General features: G+C 43.1%; 1 protein-coding gene across 1 annotated transcript; it reads right to left on the reverse strand.

Annotated features, from left to right (window-relative positions):
• Positions 1-246: 246 nt before the first annotated feature.
• Positions 247-19,967, reverse strand: LOC122985655 (mucin-2-like; the record flags this gene model as incomplete). The annotated part of the gene is made up of 28 exons (XM_044356484.1): positions 19,894-19,967; positions 19,138-19,385; positions 16,630-16,885; positions 16,419-16,533; positions 16,044-16,134; positions 15,805-15,938; positions 15,495-15,711; positions 14,927-15,052; positions 14,688-14,802; positions 14,125-14,263; positions 13,891-14,004; positions 13,728-13,797; positions 13,484-13,621; positions 13,228-13,392; positions 12,983-13,077; positions 12,769-12,895; positions 12,323-12,656; positions 12,208-12,260; positions 11,723-11,930; positions 11,471-11,609; positions 11,115-11,225; positions 10,840-11,019; positions 10,228-10,467; positions 9,968-10,124; positions 9,172-9,300; positions 7,522-8,942; positions 1,135-1,776; positions 247-1,098 (listed from the first exon to the last, which is right to left on the reverse strand). Coding segments are annotated over exons 1-28 (6,690 nt in total), but the record flags the coding sequence as incomplete, so codon positions are not given.
• Positions 19,968-20,343: the final 376 nt, after the last annotated feature.

Raw genomic sequence — 20,343 nt, forward strand, 5'->3', positions numbered from 1 at the left:
AGGAGGTACAGCGGTTGGGGTTGTTGATTTTGTGGTTGTGGTTGTCCCACCAGTTGTACTTGGAGGTACAGAGGTTGGAGATGTAGATTTTGTGGTCGTGGTTGGCTCCTCTGTTGTGGTTGGGGTTGGTCCCTTAGTTGTAGTAGGAGGTACAGCGGTTGGGGTTGTTGATTTTGTGGTTGTGGTTGTCCCACCAGTTGTACTTGGAGGTACAGAGGTCGGAGATGTAGATTTTGTGGTCGTGGTTGGCTCCTCTGTTGTGGTTGGGGTTGGTCCCTTAGTTGTAGTAGGAGGTACAGCGGTTGGGGTTGTTGATTTTGTGGTTGTGGTTGTCCCACCAGTTGTACTTGGAGGTACAGAGGTCGGAGATGTAGATTTTGTGGTCGTGGTTGGCTCCTCTGTTGTGGTTGGGGTTGGTCCCTTAGTTGTAGTAGGAGGTACAGCGGTTGGGGTTGTTGATTTTGTGGTTGTGGTTGTCCCACCAGTTGTACTTGGAGGTACAGAGGTCGGAGATGTAGATTTTGTGGTCGTGGTTGGCTCCTCTGTTGTGGTTGTGGTTGGACTCTCAGTTGTAGTAGGAGGTACAGCGGTTGGGGTTGTTGATTTTGTGGTTGTGGTTGTCCCACCAGTTGTACTTGGAGGTACAGAGGTTGGAGATGTAGATTTTGTGGTCGTGGTTGGCTCCTCTGTTGTGGTTGGGGTTGGTCCCTTAGTTGTAGTAGGAGGTACAGCGGTTGGGGTTGTTGATTTTGTGGTTGTGGTTGTCCCACCAGTTGTACTTGGAGGTACAGAGGTCGGAGATGTAGATTTTGTGGTCGTGGTTGGCTCCTCTGTTGTGGTTGGGGTTGGTCCCTTAGTTGTAGTAGGAGGTACAGCGGTTGGGGTTGTTGATTTTGTGGTTGTGGTTGTCCCACCAGTTGTACTAGGAGGTACAGAGGTCGGAGATGTAGATTTTGTGGTCGTGGTTGGCTCCTCTGTTGTGCTTGTGGTTGGACTCTGAGTTGTACTAGGAGGTACAGCGGTTGGGGTTGTTGATTTTGTGGTTGTGGTTGTCCCACCAGTTGTACTTGGAGGTGTAGTTTGAGATGCTGGGGTTGTCTGGGTGCTGATAATGGGGGCTGTTGGTGGATGCACTGTGGATGTGGAACCAGTGACAGGTGATTCAGGTGTTGTGGAAATGGAAGTTGTCCCACCAGTTGTACTAGGAGGTACAGAGGTCGGAGATGTAGATTTTGTGGTCGTGGTTGGCTCCTCTGTTGTGGTTGGGGTTGGTCCCTTAGTTGTAGTAGGAGGTACAGCGGTTGGGGTTGTTGATTTTGTGGTTGTGGTTGTCCCACCAGTTGTACTTGGAGGTACAGAGGTCGGAGATGTAGATTTTGTGGTCGTGGTTGGCTCCTCTGTTGTGGTTGTGGTTGGACTCTCAGTTGTAGTAGGAGGTACAGCGGTTGGGGTTGTTGATTTTGTGGTTGTGGTTGTCCCACCAGTTGTACTTGGAGGTACAGAGGTTGGAGATGTAGATTTTGTGGTCGTGGTTGGCTCCTCTGTTGTGGTTGGGGTTGGACTCTCAGTTGTAGTAGGAGGTACAGCGGTTGGGGTTGTTGATTTTGTGGTTGTGGTTGTCCCACCAGTTGTACTAGGAGGTACAGAGGTCGGAGATGTAGATGTTGTGGTCGTGGTTGGCTCCTCTGTTGTGCTTGTGGTTGGACTCTGAGTTGTACTAGGAGGTACAGCGGTTGGGGTTGTTGATTTTGTGGTTGTGGTTGTCCCACCAGTTGTACTAGGAGGTACAGAGGTCGGAGATGTAGATTTTGTGGTCGTGGTTGGCTCCTCTGTTGTGGTTGGGGTTGGTCCCTTAGTTGTAGTAGGAGGTACAGCGGTTGGGGTTGTTGATTTTGTGGTTGTGGTTGTCCCACCAGTTGTACTTGGAGGTACAGAGGTCGGAGATGTAGATTTTGTGGTCGTGGTTGGCTCCTCTGTTGTGGTTGGGGTTGGTCCCTTAGTTGTAGTAGGAGGTACAGCGGTTGGGGTTGTTGATTTTGTGGTTGTGGTTGTCCCACCAGTTGTACTAGGAGGTACAGAGGTCGGAGATGTAGATGTTGTGGTCGTGGTTGGCTCCTCTGATGTGGTTGGGGTTGGTCCCTTAGTTGTAGTAGGAGGTACAGCGGTTGGGGTTGTTGATTTTGTGGTTGTGGTTGTCCCACCAGTTGTACTTGGAGATACAGAGGTCGGAGATGTAGATTTTGTGGTCGTGGTTGGCTCCTCTGTTGTGCTTGGGGTTGGTCCCTTAGTTGTACTAGGAGGTACAGCGGTTGGGGTTGTTGATTTTGTGGTTGTGGTTGTCTCACCAGTTGTACTAGGAGGTACAGAGGTCGGAGATGTAGATGTTGTGGTCGTGGTTGGCTCCTCTGTTGTGCTTGTGGTTGGACTCTGAGTTGTACTAGGAGGTACAGCGGTTGGGGTTGTTGATTTTGTGGTTGTGGTTGTCCCACCAGTTGTACTAGGAGGTACAGAGGTCGGAGATGTAGATTTTGTGGTCGTGGTTGGCTCCTCTGTTGTGGTTGGGGTTGGTCCCTTAGTTGTAGTAGGAGGTACAGCGGTTGGGGTTGTTGATTTTGTGGTTGTGGTTGTCCCACCAGTTGTACTTGGAGGTACAGAGGTCGGAGATGTAGATTTTGTGGTCGTGGTTGGCTCCTCTGTTGTGGTTGGGGTTGGTCCCTTAGTTGTAGTAGGAGGTACAGCGGTTGGGGTTGTTGATTTTGTGGTTGTGGTTGTCCCACCAGTTGTACTAGGAGGTACAGAGGTCGGAGATGTAGATGTTGTGGTCGTGGTTGGCTCCTCTGATGTGGTTGGGGTTGGTCCCTTAGTTGTAGTAGGAGGTACAGCGGTTGGGGTTGTTGATTTTGTGGTTGTGGTTGTCCCACCAGTTGTACTTGGAGCTACAGAGGTCGGAGATGTAGATTTTGTGGTCGTGGTTGGCTCCTCTGTTGTGGTTGGGGTTGGTCCCTTAGTTGTACTAGGAGGTACAGCGGTTGGGGTTGTTGATTTTGTGGTTGTGGTTGTCTCACCAGTTGTACTTGGAGGTACAGAGGTCGGAGATGTAGATTTTGTGGTCGTGGTTGGCTCCTCTGTTGTGGTTGGGGTTGGTCCCTTAGTTGTAGTAGGAGGTACAGCGGTTGGGGTTGTTGATTTTGTGGTTGTGGTTGTCCCACCAGTTGTACTTGGAGGTACAGAGGTCGGAGATGTAGATTTTGTGGTCGTGGTTGGCTCCTCTGTTGTGGTTGGGGTTGGTCCCTTAGTTGTACTAGGAGGTACAGCGGTTGGGGTTGTTGATTTTGTGGTTGTGGTTGTCCCACCAGTTGTACTAGGAGGTACAGAGGTCGGAGATGTAGATGTTGTGGTCGTGGTTGGCTCCTCTGATGTGGTTGGGGTTGGTCCCTTAGTTGTAGTAGGAGGTACAGCGGTTGGGGTTGTTGATTTTGTGGTTGTGGTTGTCCCACCAGTTGTACTTGGAGATACAGAGGTCGGAGATGTAGATTTTGTGGTCGTGGTTGGCTCCTCTGTTGTGGTTGGGGTTGGTCCCTTAGTTGTACTAGGAGGTACAGCGGTTGGGGTTGTTGATTTTGTGGTTGTGGTTGTCTCACCAGTTGTACTTGGAGGTACAGAGGTCGGAGATGTAGATTTTGTGGTCGTGGTTGGCTCCTCTGTTGTGGTTGGGGTTGGCCCCTTAGTTGTACTAGGAGGTACAGCGGTTGGGGTTGTTGATTTTGTGGTTGTGGTTGTCCCACCAGTTGTACTAGGAGGTACAGAGGTCGGAGATGTAGATGTTGTGGTCGTGGTTGGCTCCTCTGTTGTGCTTGTGGTTGGACTCTGAGTTGTACTAGGAGGTACAGCGGTTGGGGTTGTTGATTTTGTGGTTGTGGTTGTCCCACCAGTTGTACTAGGAGGTACAGAGGTCGGAGATGTAGATTTTGTGGTCGTGGTTGGCTCCTCTGTTGTGGTTGGGGTTGGTCCCTTAGTTGTAGTAGGAGGTACAGCGGTTGGGGTTGTTGATTTTGTGGTTGTGGTTGTCCCACCAGTTGTACTTGGAGGTACAGAGGTCGGAGATGTAGATTTTGTGGTCGTGGTTGGCTCCTCTGTTGTGGTTGGGGTTGGTCCCTTAGTTGTAGTAGGAGGTACAGCGGTTGGGGTTGTTGATTTTGTGGTTGTGGTTGTCCCACCAGTTGTACTAGGAGGTACAGAGGTCGGAGATGTAGATGTTGTGGTCGTGGTTGGCTCCTCTGATGTGGTTGGAGTTGGTCCCTTAGTTGTAGTAGGAGGTACAGCGGTTGGGGTTGTTGATTTTGTGGTTGTGGTTGTCCCACCAGTTGTACTTGGAGATACAGAGGTCGGAGATGTAGATTTTGTGGTCGTGGTTGGCTCCTCTGTTGTGGTTGGGGTTGGTCCCTTAGTTGTACTAGGAGGTACAGCGGTTGGGGTTGTTGATTTTGTGGTTGTGGTTGTCTCACCAGTTGTACTTGGAGGTACAGAGGTCGGAGATGTAGATTTTGTGGTCGTGGTTGGCTCCTCTGTTGTGGTTGGGGTTGGTCCCTTAGTTGTACTAGGAGGTACAGCGGTTGGGGTTGTTGATTTTGTGGTTGTGGTTGTCCCACCAGTTGTACTTGGAGGTACAGAGGTCGGAGATGTAGATTTTGTGGTCGTGCTTGGCTCCTCTGTTGTGCTTGTGGTTGGACTCTGAGTTGTACTAGGAGGTACAGCGGTTGGGGTTGTTGATTTTGTGGTTGTCCCACCAGTTGTACTAGGAGGTACAGAGGTCGGAGATGTAGATTTTGTGGTCGTGGTTGGCTCCTCTGTTGTGGTTGGGGTTGGTCCCTTAGTTGTAGTAGGAGGTACAGCGGTTGGGGTTGTTGATTTTGTGGTTGTGGTTGTCCCACCAGTTGTACTTGGAGGTACAGAGGTCGGAGATGTAGATTTTGTGGTCGTGGTTGGCTCCTCTGATGTGGTTGGGGTTGGTCCCTTAGTTGTAGTAGGAGGTACAGTGGTTGGGGTTGTTGATTTTGTGGTTGTGGTTGTCCCACCAGTTGTACTAGGAGGTACAGAGGTCGGAGATGTAGATTTTGTGGTCGTGGTTGGCTCCTCTGTTGTGCTTGTGGTTGGACTCTGAGTTGTACTAGGAGGTACAGCGGTTGGGGTTGTTGATTTTGTGGTTGTGGTTGGCTCCTCTGTTGTGGTTGGGGTTGGTCCCTTAGTTGTACTAGGAGGTACAGCGGTTGGGGTTGTTGATTTTGTGGTTGTGGTTGTCCCACCAGTTGTACTAGGAGGTACAGAGGTCGGAGATGTAGATGTTGTGGTCGTGGTTGGCTCCTCTGATGTGGTTGGGGTTGGTACCTTAGTTGTAGTAGGAGGTACAGCGGTTGGGGTTGTTGATTTTGTGGTTGTGGTTGTCCCACCAGTTGTACTTGGAGGTACAGAGGTCGGAGATGTAGATTTTGTGGTCGTGGTTGGCTCCTCTGTTGTGGTTGGGGTTGGTCCCTTAGTTGTAGTAGGAGGTACAGCGGTTGGGGTTGTTGATTTTGTGGTTGTGGTTGTCCCACCAGTTGTACTAGGAGGTACAGAGGTCGGAGATGTAGATGTTGTGGTCGTGGTTGGCTCCTCTGATGTGGTTGGGGTTGGTCCCTTAGTTGTAGTAGGAGGTACAGCGGTTGGGGTTGTTGATTTTGTGGTTGTGGTTGTCCCACCAGTTGTACTAGGAGGTACAGAGGTCGGAGATGTAGATTTTGTGGTCGTGGTTGGCTCCTCTGTTGTGGTTGTGGTTGGACTCTGAGTTGTACTAGGAGGTACAGCGGTTGGGGTTGTTGATTTTGTGGTTGTGGTTGTCCCACCAGTTGTACTTGGAGGTACAGAGGTCGGAGATGTAGATTTTGTGGTCGTGGTTGGCTCCTCTGTTGTGGTTGGGGTTGGTCCCTTAGTTGTACTAGGAGGTACAGCGGTTGGGGTTGTTGATTTTGTGGTTGTGGTTGTCCCACCAGTTGTACTAGGAGGTACAGAGGTCGGAGATGTAGATTTTGTGGTCGTGGTTGGCTCCTCTGTTGTGGTTGGGGTTGGTCCCTTAGTTGTAGTAGGAGGTACAGCGGTTGGGGTTGTTGATTTTGTGGTTGTGGTTGTCCCACCAGTTGTACTTGGAGGTACAGAGGTCGGAGATGTAGATTTTGTGGTCGTGGTTGGCTCCTCTGTTGTGGTTGGGGTTGGTCCCTTAGTTGTAGTAGGAGGTACAGCGGTTGGGGTTGTTGATTTTGTGGTTGTGGTTGTCCCACCAGTTGTACTTGGAGGTACAGAGGTCGGAGATGTAGATTTTGTGGTCGTGGTTGGCTCCTCTGTTGTGCTTGTGGTTGGACTCTCAGTTGTAGTAGGAGGTACAGCGGTTGGGGTTGTTGATTTTGTGGTTGTGGTTGTCCCACCAGTTGTACTAGGAGGTACAGAGGTCGGAGATGTAGATTTTGTGGTCGTGGTTGGCTCCTCTGTTGTGGTTGGGGTTGGTCCCTTAGTTGTACTAGGAGGTACAGCGGTTGGGGTTGTTGATTTTGTGGTTGTCCCACCAGTTGTAGTAGGAGATACAGAGGTCGGAGATGTAGATTTTGTGGGTGTGGTTGGCTCCTCTGGTGTGGTTGTGGTTGGACCCTCAGTTGTAGTAGGAGGTACAGCGGTTGGGGTTGTTGATTTTGTGGTTGTGGTTGTCCCACCAGTTGTACTTGGAGGTACAGAGGTCGGAGATGTAGATTTTGTGGTCGTGGTTGGACTCTCAGTTGTACTAGGAGGTACAGCAGTTGGGGTTGTAGATTTTGTGGCTGTGGTTGGCTCCTCTGTTGTGGTTGTGGTTGGTCCCTTAGTTGTGATAATAGGTGTATTTGTTGAGGTTGTGCTTCCACATATGTTTACCTCACAACAAACTCTGATCTTATAGTTGAAGCACTTGAATGGACGGCTTTTCTGGTCCTCTTTTCTACATATTAAGCCAACTTCCAAATCACAGGTAACAACTTGGTGAGTTTCACTCAAATAGTCATCGAAATCCATGTCAGGTTGAGCTGCTGATCTACAATCAATTTCTTTGGGACTTTCACATATTTGTTTACCACTATTTGTGATGTTCTCATATGTTTCCCAGTCACTTTTGTCCTCTTCTGGATTATGTACATCATACCAGTCTGACCAGTCACACGGATTAATACATGGAGTAGTGGCAGAAGTTGTCCCTGGAGTTGTAGAAGGCGGTTCAGTTGGTGACGTTGTCGATTTTGTGGTTGTCCTTTGAGTTGTAGTAGGAGGTTCGGTGGTCAGGGTTGTAGATTTTATGGTTGTTGTTGGCCCCTCTGTTGTGGTTGTGGTTGGCCCCTCTGTTGTAGTTGGGGGTCCTGTTGGTGTGGTTGTAGATTCTGTGGTTGTGGTTTGCTCTTCAGTTGTTCTAGTAGGGAGGGCTGTGGGGCTTACAGTTGGCTTTAGAGTTGTAGTACCAGTTTCAGTTACCGTTGGCACAGGTGTAGAAGTTGTCCCTGGAGTTGTAGAGGGCGGTTCAGTTGGTGAAGTTGTCGATTTTGTGGTTGTCCTTTGAGTTGTAGTAGGAGGTTCGGTGGTCAGGGTTGTAGATTTTATGGTTGTTGTTGGCCCCTCTGTTGTGGTTGTGGTTGGCCCCTTTGTTGTAGTTGGGGGTCCTGTTGGTGTGGTTGTAGATTCTGTGGTTGTGGTTTGCTCTTCAGTTGTTCTAGTAGGGAGGGCTGTGGGGCTTACAGTTGGCTTTAGAGTTGTAGTACCGGTTTCAGTTACCGTTGGCACAGGTGTAGAAGTTGTCCCTGGAGTTGTAGAGGGCGGTTCAGTTGGTGAAGTTGTCGATTTTGTGGTTGTCCTTTGAGTTGTAGTAGGAGGTTCGGTGGTCAGGGTTGTAGATTTTGTGGTTGTTGGGCTTACAGTTGGCTTTAGAGTTGTAGTACCGGGTTCAGTTACTGTTGTCACAGGTGTAGAAGTTGTCCCTGGAGTTGTAGAGGGCGGTTCAGTTGGTGAAGTTGTCGATTTTGTGGTTGTCCTTTGAGTTGTAGTAGGAGGTTCGGTGGTCAGGGTTGTAGATTTTATGGTTGTTGTTGGCCCCTCTGTTGTGGTTGTGGTTGGCCCCTCTGTTGTAGTTGGGGGTCCTGTTGGTGTGGTTGTAGATTCTGTGGTTGTGGTTTGCTCTTCAGTTGTTCTAGTAGGGAGGGCTGTGGGGCTTACAGTTGGCTTTAGAGTTGTAGTACCGGTTTCAGTTACCGTTGGCACAGGTGTAGAAGTTGTCCCTGGAGTTGTAGAGGGCGGTTCAGTTGGTGAAGTTGTCGATTTTGTGGTTGTCCTTTGAGTTGTAGTAGGAGGTTCGGTGGTCAGGGTTGTAGATTTTGTGGTTGTTGGGCTTACAGTTGGCTTTAGAGTTGTAGTACCGGGTTCAGTTACCGTTGTCACAGGTGTAGAAGTTGTAGAGGGCGGTTCAGTTGGTGAAGTTGTCGATTTTGTGGTTGTTGTTGGCCCCTCTGTTGTAGTTGGGGGTCCTGTTGGTGTGGTTGTAGATTCTGTGGTTGTGGTTTGCTCTTCAGTTGTTCTAGTAGGGAGGGCTGTGGGGCTTACAGTTGGCTTTAGAGTTGTAGTACCGGGTTCAGTTACCGTTGTCACAGGTGTAGTGACTGTAGTAATCGTTGGTGATGTTGATGGTGAAACAGTTGTTGTAGAGCAGGTTTCATTTATAAATGTTACTGTTGTATTAATACAGATTGCGTAGTAGCACATTCCCATGTTGTCAGTCACATTGTAAATAACGTCATGGTCTTCATATCTAGTCCCGTTGTAAAAGCAACCTTCACATTCTTCCACACATTCCTGCTTCTCCTCATCAAATATGGGCTTATCTTCAGGGCAAACAGGGTAACAGCCTGTAAAAGTCAGAGCATAAAGAACCATACATTATGCTTTAACAATAAGAGCATTGTTATTAACATTGTTTTTTAAAATCTTGGAAACTGATACTGGCCTGGTTTGTTTTAATATTTTATGACATAAAGTACACCAAATAGGATCAGCTCAGCATTAGGTTAAAATTTTATTTCAACTTGATGCACATTTATTTAAGGAAAGACAGTATGTTGTGAATTGACCTCTTACCTTCCAGGTTGGGTATAGGGTTGCTACAATTTCCTTGTGGATTCAAACAGGTCTTGTAGCAAGGTGTGTGACAAGGATTGTAGTGCCACTTGCATTCACCCGGGTCATTGTAGTAGTCACAAAAGACAGCTAGAATGAAAAGAAACAAGATATGTTTTTAAATAAAGGAAATGTATTAAAGGAAGGTAATAATAACTAATTTAATCTCTGTAAAATGTGTCACTCAGTGGAAGAGATAAACTTAAATTCCACCTAAAACATTCTAGCATTATATTTCTTTTAGGCCTGAGAATTGCATTTAGTTCTAGCTAAATGTAGGAAATAATCACTTTCTAAAATGCTCACTGTTGAATAACAAACTTGAAGGCAATTTTGAAAGAAAAAAAAAAACAGCCAGAAAACAAAACAACTAAAAACACTCAGTTACATCTTGTTAGACTAAATTACACAGAATTTAAGAATATAATAATCTAAAGCTTCTATGTACATAAATTATTTTACCTTTGATTAAATTTGGTGTCAACTCACATATTTGTTACATTTTCAAGATGAGTAAATGTGGCTAATGTCTCAATATACTATATATTTAGAGGAAAAAATAAACGGCAGAATATTAGACACCTTGTTTATAAAGAAAAGAATAACACAACCAAGAAAACATCACACACATTTTGAAAAATCTCACAGTCTCTGGGTTCAATGCTGCTGGGGTTATAAGAATTTGGGGATCTAAAAACTGGGTTTTGGGACAAAAAAAGCTGTAAGACCTCAATTTAATTTAAGTTTGATTACTTACGACAGATTTCTGGAGTTCTCCATGCAACACAGACACCAGCCTCATTACAAGCTTGAGCATAAGCTGCAACTGCTGAGCAGAAGCATTCACAGTCTCCTCCAGTGTCACAGGCACAGGAATCTTTCACACAGTTATCATAAAATGGACGAGGATCTACCTGTTCAGTTATCAAAATGTAAGATAGATTTTAAAAAACGATTTTAATATTTTAAATCATGGAAATTGAAATAATGATAAATCAGAAACAAATATGTCATTACCTTATTGCGGCAGTTTTTGAACGTATCTCCAGTTATAATGCTGCACATCATTTTTGCCCAGTGATGTCGATTGGGTGTTGCTCCACAAGGATCTACATTTGTGTCCACATCTGGGCAAGTGCTAGACACTTTCCAGCTGTTAGCAAATTCTAACGGATTGCTCACTGTCAGCTGACCTTGGGTGGTAAAGTCATTCTGTCCATCACCATCAAAATCTCCACACAAGCCACATACCTCTCCCTGTACAGCCAAACAAAAGAGTCACAGAGTTATTTTACATATAGGGACGATATTCAATATTGATAGTCTTTCGCATTACAAGGAACATGCAGGAATTATTATACCTGTATAATATTGACAAACACAATATTCTATTTTATTGACTTCATATATTATGAAATATTTTAAATAGTGCCTCCGGGATTTCAGCAATGGTACTCTGTATCAATACCATTGCTGTACCAAGCTTTAGTGGCACTAGAACATGATCCGCCAAGACAGCGATACTACAGATGAGCAAAGAAACGCACAGCGTCTCAAAAATCTAGTTTTAAAATCTTCATCATTCATCATCACTAAAACAATTTAGTGTTCAGTTAAACTTTGACTCACCCTGTGCTGTGGTTCCAACAGGATGCGAACAGTTGTTTTGCGATCCCACATCACTGCCAGACCAATGGAAGATTCTATGACCAGATACAAGCCAACCCTTCTTATTTTGTACTGAATCTGACTGCCATATCCCAGGTCCGTCTCTTCATATTTACCCTTTGACAGTTTAACTTCCTTTTGCTGCAATATTAAGGAGGTTTAGGTTGTTTTTATTGCAATGTAAAAACTGTTGTTTGATATATTACTTTAATGTCAGGTTTTGTATGAAGTCTTACCCCCAGTTGGATTCGGACAGTTTTGGAGCATGTGGTGCCAGTAGTGCCACATGGTACATTTTCTGTGATAACTCCAAAGTTGTCCTGTACTGTTTTATTGCCACATTTGTTCTTAAAAGAGAGAGAGATTGTATAATTATCTGCACTTTTATTCATATTCCTTATTATGAGAAGCAGTCATCTTAAAGTGAATGGAGGTAAACATAGCTTAATTCAGTGAAAACACTGATGTTCAAGAATAACAGTAAGTCATAATTCTATGAATGTCATATCTATTCATTTCTGAGATGAAGGGTGGTGAGCAGAATAAGGTGAGGAAAACTGTAATTTGGATGATTTTGATATCCATTGTTTACCTTCATTGCAACATAGGCACAATGTCCTTGAAACCCATATGTTCGCTGATCAAATGTGTTGTAATGACCACTTCCATAAATAACGCAGGTTCCTGAGCATTTTTTCTCTGTGCACTCCCATTTTCCACTTTTGCAGGTACTAGGTGAATTAGAAATAGTAAATATAACAGTGTTGTTAGTACTATAATGAAGTAAAACACTCAGACGTATATTATATTTGTTTATCATGATCTGATCTAAACAAGGTCATACCAGGTGTTGCACTTGTTAGGAATTCGTGTTCCACGGAGATAGAGATGCCCATTGTGCTGACATGGACATTCATGTTCTTTCACACAGGAACCTTTGCCATCATCAACAAGGCCTAATGGACAGCGACAGCCTGATTTACACTCTGTGGAGTCCTGGAAGGATAAGAAGATCACAGCAATAGAAAACATTGCATCTCCAGTGTAATATACTGTCCACCATTAAATTCAGGAAATACATATTAGATCTAGTCATTTGTGAGTGAGAGGTAAATTTGGACAAAGTGGCAAAAATGGCTCACGCAATCATCGCTGTCCAGATTTAAACAAGTTCGAGCACACTGTAGTCCAAGCTCTCCTTTGCCAGCAGTGGAGCAGTTGAAGAACACTTTTGGAGAGGGGCATGCTGTAACAGAAGTAGAAACTGATTTCATATATATTGTATCAACAATATGCTTGTGTTGTATTTGGAAAAAAAAAAAAACTTACCTGATGAGCGGGGTCCCCAAGAACGGCAATGAAGCTTTCCATTAGTGCACACACTAGAAGAAGACACAAAAGATATAGCATACAACACAAGGGGACTTAAAAACTAACAGTTCACTTTCTATAAAGTAAAATCATCAGTCTAGGATAATTGATTTGAAGTCTGGTGTCACTGAAATGGAAACAACTGACTAACCAGTGTTCGTCCTTCATGTTTATAGACTTTCCTGGCTTGATGTAGACTTCGTCGTGGTAGCAGGGACATTTTGCCATGGGGACGCATTTGCCATTTTCATTTAGGTAGAGACCCTCAGGACAGGAGCAGCCATCCACAGGCAAGAAGTCAGAAGTGCAGCTCTGCTGCTCTGAGCCCAGTGATCTACACGTCAACTGGCATCTCTGATGCTTGTAAGAGAAGGTCTGAGATGCTGGGCAGCTCCTTGTGTATTTATCTGGTTTGTGCACGATATGAGAATGGTTATTTAATAGTTTTATGAATAACTAATGAAAGGGAAGATGTTAATCAAACTCCAGAAATCATCACTCAAATAAAGAAATCCTTACCACACACATTGTCCCTCCAATTTGTCAAGAACACTCCCATAGATGCACAAGCTCGTGCATAGGAGGACAAGACGGCACACAGACAGGCCTCACTCTTCTCGCAGTTACAGGTTGCGTAAATACACCGCTGCAGAAGACAGCAAACACTTTTAGAAAATTACAGTCTTATCGCAATTAAATCAATGAAATACCAACAGAAAATGTTTTTCTGTACCTTATAATATATCTCAGGATCCACCACTGAATGGCACTGTGTGAAGGTACTATTTGGACTTATTAGCAAGGCGCACCAATGTTTGGCGTATCCCTCTGAGAGTGAAGAAACAGTAATTCTTTTATTTTTAATGTCTACAACAGTGTTCGACTGTCTAATAGCCTTAAATATAAAATACTTGCAGACAAGGTATCAGTGTTTAAATCACCAGATAACCAGTAGAATAAGTGACCAGAATTGTTTACCATTTTCCACACTGAGGGAACAGGGGTCATCAAGTCTTTCCTCTCTGTCTTGGCACATGAGGTTAGTTTTCCATGAGTTACTAAAAGTGGCTGCTGTTCCCTCCACAATCCCCTGAGGAGTCTTCATGTCATCAGACAGGATCATGTTGTAGTTACCACACAAACCTGATGATGCCAAATATTTTAGAATCAGACAGTATTCTGACATATTTTTGATGATACCAATGCTTCATGTTAGGAAAAATGTAAAACTTACCACGTGTCTTTGATTTGTAGCTCTGGTCCAGGCTGACATACACTTGCATGACAGGCACATGCTGGATTTGAATTTGCAATCCAAAACTTGTCTGGAGCAAAATGTGAAAGGATGAAGCGTGGAATATGTTGATGTCACCTTTGAAAGAAGAGAAATACAAACAATAGTATAATATTTTGATGTCATAGCATGAATGAAGGATGAAAATAATATATTTAATACTGCTTCTTACTGTGTGACCTACCTGAGTGGTATGGCAAACTAATGGTCTGCATATTCTGCTTTACTGCCCCATCAGAAGTGAACATTAATACCTGAATATAAACAGAATTGATCATTTAAGTGTTGCAGATATGTGTGAATTAATAAATGTCGACAGTCATTTCAAGTGACAGGCTTTAACTCACATTGTTTCTGTCATTGTTCAGCAGGATTTTAAGGGCCTTAAGACAAGTGTCAAACTCTTGGTTTGCACATGGCGCCAACTGTACCAGGATGGTGAACTTTGGACCAGCATCATTCTGAAATATACACAGTACGAGAACAACTACATAAGTAACATTGGATTTATTTTACATCAACTGATTATATATTTTCTCAAGTGAATTGTATGAATATGAATCATTCACCTTGTTTTCCACCTTGGCCAAGGTGTAATAACAGTCTCCATGGAAGGTGAAAGTTTTCCCATCAAAGGTAGTTACATGTGAACCTTCTTCAACAGCACATGTAGCAGGCATTTGAAGGCTCTCACAAACCCATCTTCCTTCAGAACATGTACTGAAACAACACAAACAGTTTGAGGTTTACAAAAAATTACACATGATTAATGAGACCAGATAATTCATTATGCTAAAATGGACTGCATTTATATAGCACCTTTCTAGTCTTCTGACCACTCAAAGCACTTTACACTACATGCCACATTGATCCATTCACATTCATACACTAATGGCAGAGGCTGCCATGCAAAGCATCAACCTGTACATCAGGAGGAGTTTCTAATCATTCAGACACACGCACCAATGGCACAGCCTTTGGGAGCAATTTGGGGTTCAATATCTTGCCCAAGGACATTTCAACATGCAAACCGGAGGAGCTAGGAATCGAACCACCAATCTTCCAATTAGTGGACAACCTGCTTTACCTCCTGAGCCACAGCCACCCCAATTAACATTATGAAATAATAAATAATTTGACTTACCAATTCTTTCTGTCCTGTCGGTAGACGTCACCAGAGTTATAGATTTTGTCATGCTTGCACTGACATTCAGATTGAGCAATGCACCCTCTCATGGAAATATCATCAAACACAGTTCCTGAAATAGAAATGTGTGACATTGGAGGTCACAGTTATATAAAAGTGTAATAATAAGTGAAGCAGGAAACTATAAGCAGTATTATGTAGTGACAAACATGGGTTAACATGTGAAGAGCACTAACCAGGAGGACAGAAGCAGCCGTCCATTTTGTGATCCTCACACAGTGAACTTGTGTCCGAGTGTGTGCAAGTATCCATGCAAGGAGAACCACTCTCTTCATAAACCATGTTGTATAGGCACTGTTTAGCTGTGAAGAGATAGTACAATTGAAATAAACTGAGGTCAATGTGAAGTATTCCATAGTATACCAAAGGTGAATGTACAGTAACTAACTTGATTTTTTCCTTTAGTGTAACAAAGTATTTCTGTGTACTTGCAAAATCATATGGAGAACTTTAACACAGTAACTTCACTGCGTTAAAGTCAGCCAAGTAGAACTTTTCTGGCCTCCCTTTATGCAGTTTTTCAAAATATAATCTAGTTTAAAACTCTAAACTGCATTACAAAATCACATTTAATAAACTTTAATAAAATCACATTAAATAATTTTCTCACAGTAAATCAGTTACTTTTTTCTGAGTACATTTTAAATTAGTTGCTTTTCAGTGAGCTGATGTCAGTGTTTCAGTACTCTTTTCAAACATTATCATACAACATGTAAAGATGATGACAAAGCAAAAAAACATTACCACAGAACTGAGGTGTCCTCCAGTTGGGAGGCTGTCCTCCAGCATGGGAACACTGTCTAGAGAACTCAGACAGTGTGCTGCAGACACATGAGTCATTTGTACTGTTGATGCAGCCACACATGTCCTGCACACAGGCTTGGATGTAAGGCTCAGGGTTAATCAGTTTGGTGCAGGAGCTCCAGGACTCTGAATGTAGCATCTGTTTACAGGTGGTTTGCTAAAGGTGAAAAAGTAATTAGTAGAGACATAATTACTTTGTTGCAGGATATATTACTACATATTGCTAATACTAGGTGGATAACAAACTCACAAACTCCTTGCAAGAATCCCGCACAGTCTGTTTCTCTGGTGATTCATCCTCCTGTTCATAGGGGTCCTCACAATCATCGTTTGGACGGTGGGCTTTCTGTTTGTTGCCAAACTCAATGGGGCTAATTTTGAGGCCTGCATGTGATTATATTCATAGTGTTGCATGTCAAAGATACAGTAAAAGACTGAATGTGTTTGCCAAAACATAAAATGAATTAATACATCAAGTGAATAACCAACCATTATGAATGAACTCATTGTAGACAGAAACACCATTGAAGTCTCCACAAAGTCCACAAGTACGATTAGCATAATCCTGATCCACCTCTACCTACAATAGACACAGCAACACAGCAAGGGATTATAACAAGTTCTAGGTTTTTGCAATTTAAATAACAATTATGTACTAAGAAAATATTAAAAGGCAAAGAAAGTGATTTTATTCATGATGAAAATATATAAATATGACCAAGTACATTGAGCCAGTTCCTCTGGCATACTATGAATAATTTACAGACCAAAATTTCTCTAATGTTCTCGATGTGATTTAACAATCTGTTTCTATGTCACACACATAAAGTGCAGTAGATGAAAACATTTATTTTGAGCTTTTACCATGACTGCATCATCACCATTCCACATGACAGTAATGCCAACTTTGGACTGGAGCTTGATGTAAACAGCATTTTTTTCCACTTGCACCCCAGCATTGTAGTATGGCATCTTGACACTGGGACAGAGAGAATGTTAACTTAATCATAACGCACAAATGTCAGAGAAGAGTGAAGTACAGTTGCTTGAACAGGCTATGTGACTTTTTACTTACGGAAGGTCATTCACAGTGACCTGGCTCTTGGTGAGGTGGAAAGAAAGGTCACTGATGGTAACCACCACATAACTGACTGTAGCGTCTCCATCATTCTCCTTCCTCTTCATGTGCACCGAGAACTCCTGGTAAGAGTCATGGCAGTCAGAGGCCAAGTTGTATTCACACATACCAGGAAACTGGTAAACATCACCGTCAAAGGTCTTGAAGTGCTCTCTGCCCCATGTGCTGCAGATGCTGCTGACATGGTTGCGAACTGGGGAAGCAAAATGAGAGAAAAAGGTTTTGCCAGTATTATTAAGTTTCCTCGTTTGTATGTGAGAACAATATTTTGGAAAAACAAAAAATGTAGTGACGGATAATCTTCTAGACTATTGCTAGACCACCAATATAAATTCCACAGAAAATATTTAGTGTCTTACCCTGTCTGGCTTGAATATTGATGACATTAGAAACAGACAAAGCAAGTACACACAACCACACTAATTTCCACGTCATGGTTGCCACTGTGGGCATGCTGTCACCAGAGCAGGTAATAGTCAAACTGTAGTCGACGGCCCTTTATATTGAGATTGCTCATTGTTTTGCTCCCACCCTCTTCATGATTTCACCACATACCAAATATGCCGGGAACAAACCATTCATGCGTTTCTACAACTTCTGTAACCATCAAACAAATCCAAACAAATATGTTTGCAGTTCTATTAGGCCTTTCTGGAAATGGGTACCTGATCTAGGCTATCCTTTAAAAGTAATTATTTTCAGATCAAATTCCCAATAAAGTCAATACAATATTTACTGAACTATTCAAAATTATAATAATGCAAATAACGAAATGTTAGCTATATGAACATAGACTTTTGCATTAATATAATACTAATAACACTTTTAAAAAAGTAACAGAATGTAAAGAAAATCATACATACATACATTCAATTAATAGAATCACAAGGCCAAGTTAAAAAAAAAATTAAAGGAATATAAATGTCCCTATGTTGATGGGGATGTCACTCAACCACTGCCTAAAAGGTCCGACTTTATATGCTCAAGCAGTGCTTTCAACAAAACCTGCATTATGTCTTTTAAAACTGTGAACTGTTCTTTTTGCATCAGTCCAGTTTGTTGGTGTCTCATAGCAAGGTCATCTGATAACTTGCATCTGGATCATGAATAGCACAGGATGTGCTGGTAGTACTACATCCTTGATTACTGTCATCCTCTAGCTACAGTGTCAACTTAGAGTACATGAGGTGTAGCAACTTTTTAACAGAATTGGGCAGGGGTGGGGTGACTGGGAGTGAGAGATGCTTTGCTGAACCATGGTGCAAAACACAATGTTAGAGATCTTTTATGTAATTATGAGAAGTGTAAGCGAAGAAAAAGACATCACCTGCAATAGTCTGACTCCATCTCCAACTTCGATTACTTTTGGACTAACTCAAGACTGTTCAGAGCTGATGGTGTGCACCCAAATTGAAAGGGAACAAAGCAGTTGACTGCTAATTTCATCCAGTTTATAATCTTTAATTCTGATATGCACCACGGCAAGACCCGATCCAGACCTATGTGTCTCCCATCACTACATCCAGTTCTAACAGTGTGGGTCCTGCCACTGTGTGTTCTGACTCTCAAACCCAGTCTCTGGAAAACTCTAGCCATAGCAGGCCTGACTCTGCCACAGCTAACAACTCCAACTATTCTGCAAGCGTCTTAAAGTTTGCACTTCTCAATGTCAGATCCCTTACTAATAAAAACTTCATTATTAATGATCTCATAACATCATATTGGCTTGATTATATTCACCTTACTGAGACTCTGCTCAATGAAACTGGTAGCAAGGAACTGATTGAAGTTTCTCCATCTGATTTCTCATTTTCACATTTTACCAGGTCAAACAAAAAGGGTGGTGGTATTGCTGCCTTTTTTTCAGATATTTTATCATGTAAAAGTGTCTTATTTGGTTCTTACTCTACTTTTGAGTATTTAGCCCTAGTAATGAAATCTGCATATCCCTGTCTAGTACTCACAGTTTACCACCCTCCAAGGCTTAAAAAGGCTTTATACCTGAATTTGGTGATCTTTTATCTAAAATAACTATTAAACTATTAATAGTAGTAATAGTAGTGGTCAAGGAGTTGTTCCCAGACATCACTTGATTATCAAGTCTCTACCCAAATGTGTATTTTCTTCTTCAATTCACACTTTCTTTGTGTGTGTGTGTGTGTGTGTGTGTGTGTGTGTGTGTGTGTGTGTGTGTGTGTGTGTATGTGTGTGTGTTACAGGTTATATCCATAGCCCACTCAATCATAATTAATTTCAATTAAAAATTAGAATTTTCCTCCTCCATTGGTGGAACAGGCTGAGTTGCAGTGGACTACATGATATTAGTGGTTTTCTAGTGTTAAGTAATTTGCAAATTTGCATACTTGAGGCCGGTGATCAAAAGACAAAATTCAAAACCAAAGGAAGACAAATTAAAACAAGCAAGACAACAGTTAGTTGTCGCACATCTTTTTCTGGGCTTCCGGTGCCTGTAGTGCTCCTCTTCTCCTCTTCTCCTCTTCTCCTCTGCCGGCGGCTTTGGGTGTTCTGGAGGGTGTTGTGCATCTTCTTCTGGGCCTCCAGTGCCTGCAGTGTCCTTCAGGGGAGGAGGTCTTTCCCAGGGGTGCAGCCAACATTGGTGGGATGCATGGGCCCAAGTGGGACAACATTCACTCTTGACTGTTGTGGTGGTGGTGAGCTGGTCGAGTTGGAGTCTGGACCAGCAGGGTTTCAAGGCATTCGTTGGTGGAGCTCTCTGATGCAGACTCAGTCTTGTGGTTGGATGTTACGGCATTGTTTTTCCTTTGGAGGAAATCAGATGGTGTCTACCTAATAATGGGTTAGCTGAACAGTTGAGGTTAGGTCACAAAAGAATGAGATTGTTTTCTCACTCGTTGCATAGGATTACAATTTTGGGATATTTTTGGCACAGAAAGTCGAGATGGTTATTTCTGCAAGTTCAGACTCCTGGCCAATTTTAGAATCCATTTATCTCAACACACATATAGAAAACATTCACATTCACAAATTTTCACTCTTATGAAACTACAAGTGTTTCTAAACATAAACATCTCTACAGAGAAACCTTCACATTCACCCATACACAACCACACAGCAAACTTACTTAAAATTAGGATGGTGTCACCCTTCTCTGGGACTCCAATTCCACAGACCTCCAACAATACACAGCAATAGTAATTAGGTTTTCAAAAGGACCCTTACCTCTGAAATTTGGATCTGGTCACTGGTGTGTTTTTGGTCTGGAAAAGGAGTCTCCGTTGAAGATCTGTTGCCATCCGGGTCACGGCACCATTTGTTGAAGAAAATCACTCAAGTCCTTGTTCAAAGTTTGCTGTGGTGGAGGCGATTTAATAGCATTCCAGAAATGTGGTGAGCTTATTGACACAGAGCTGATCTGATACAGTAGACTGACCCAGAGCAGAAGGGATGGAAACACTTTATACTGTAAGATCAAACAATTGGTAACCAAAAGGTAGGGAGGTAGGGCATTTGTATACAGGATATTCCTGTAAAAGCAGACTAAAAACATATCTTTTTTGCAAGCTTTTAGTAAGGTACTGGGTAAAACCTTCTTTTTAGAAACAGTATTATTATTGTTATTTCTTTTAACAATGATAATAATAATACCTTCTTACCCTACTCTCTTATTGT

This window comes from Thunnus albacares, chromosome 7 (assembly GCF_914725855.1).
Source record: "Thunnus albacares chromosome 7, fThuAlb1.1, whole genome shotgun sequence".
Lineage (NCBI taxonomy): Eukaryota > Metazoa > Chordata > Actinopteri > Scombriformes > Scombridae > Thunnus > Thunnus albacares.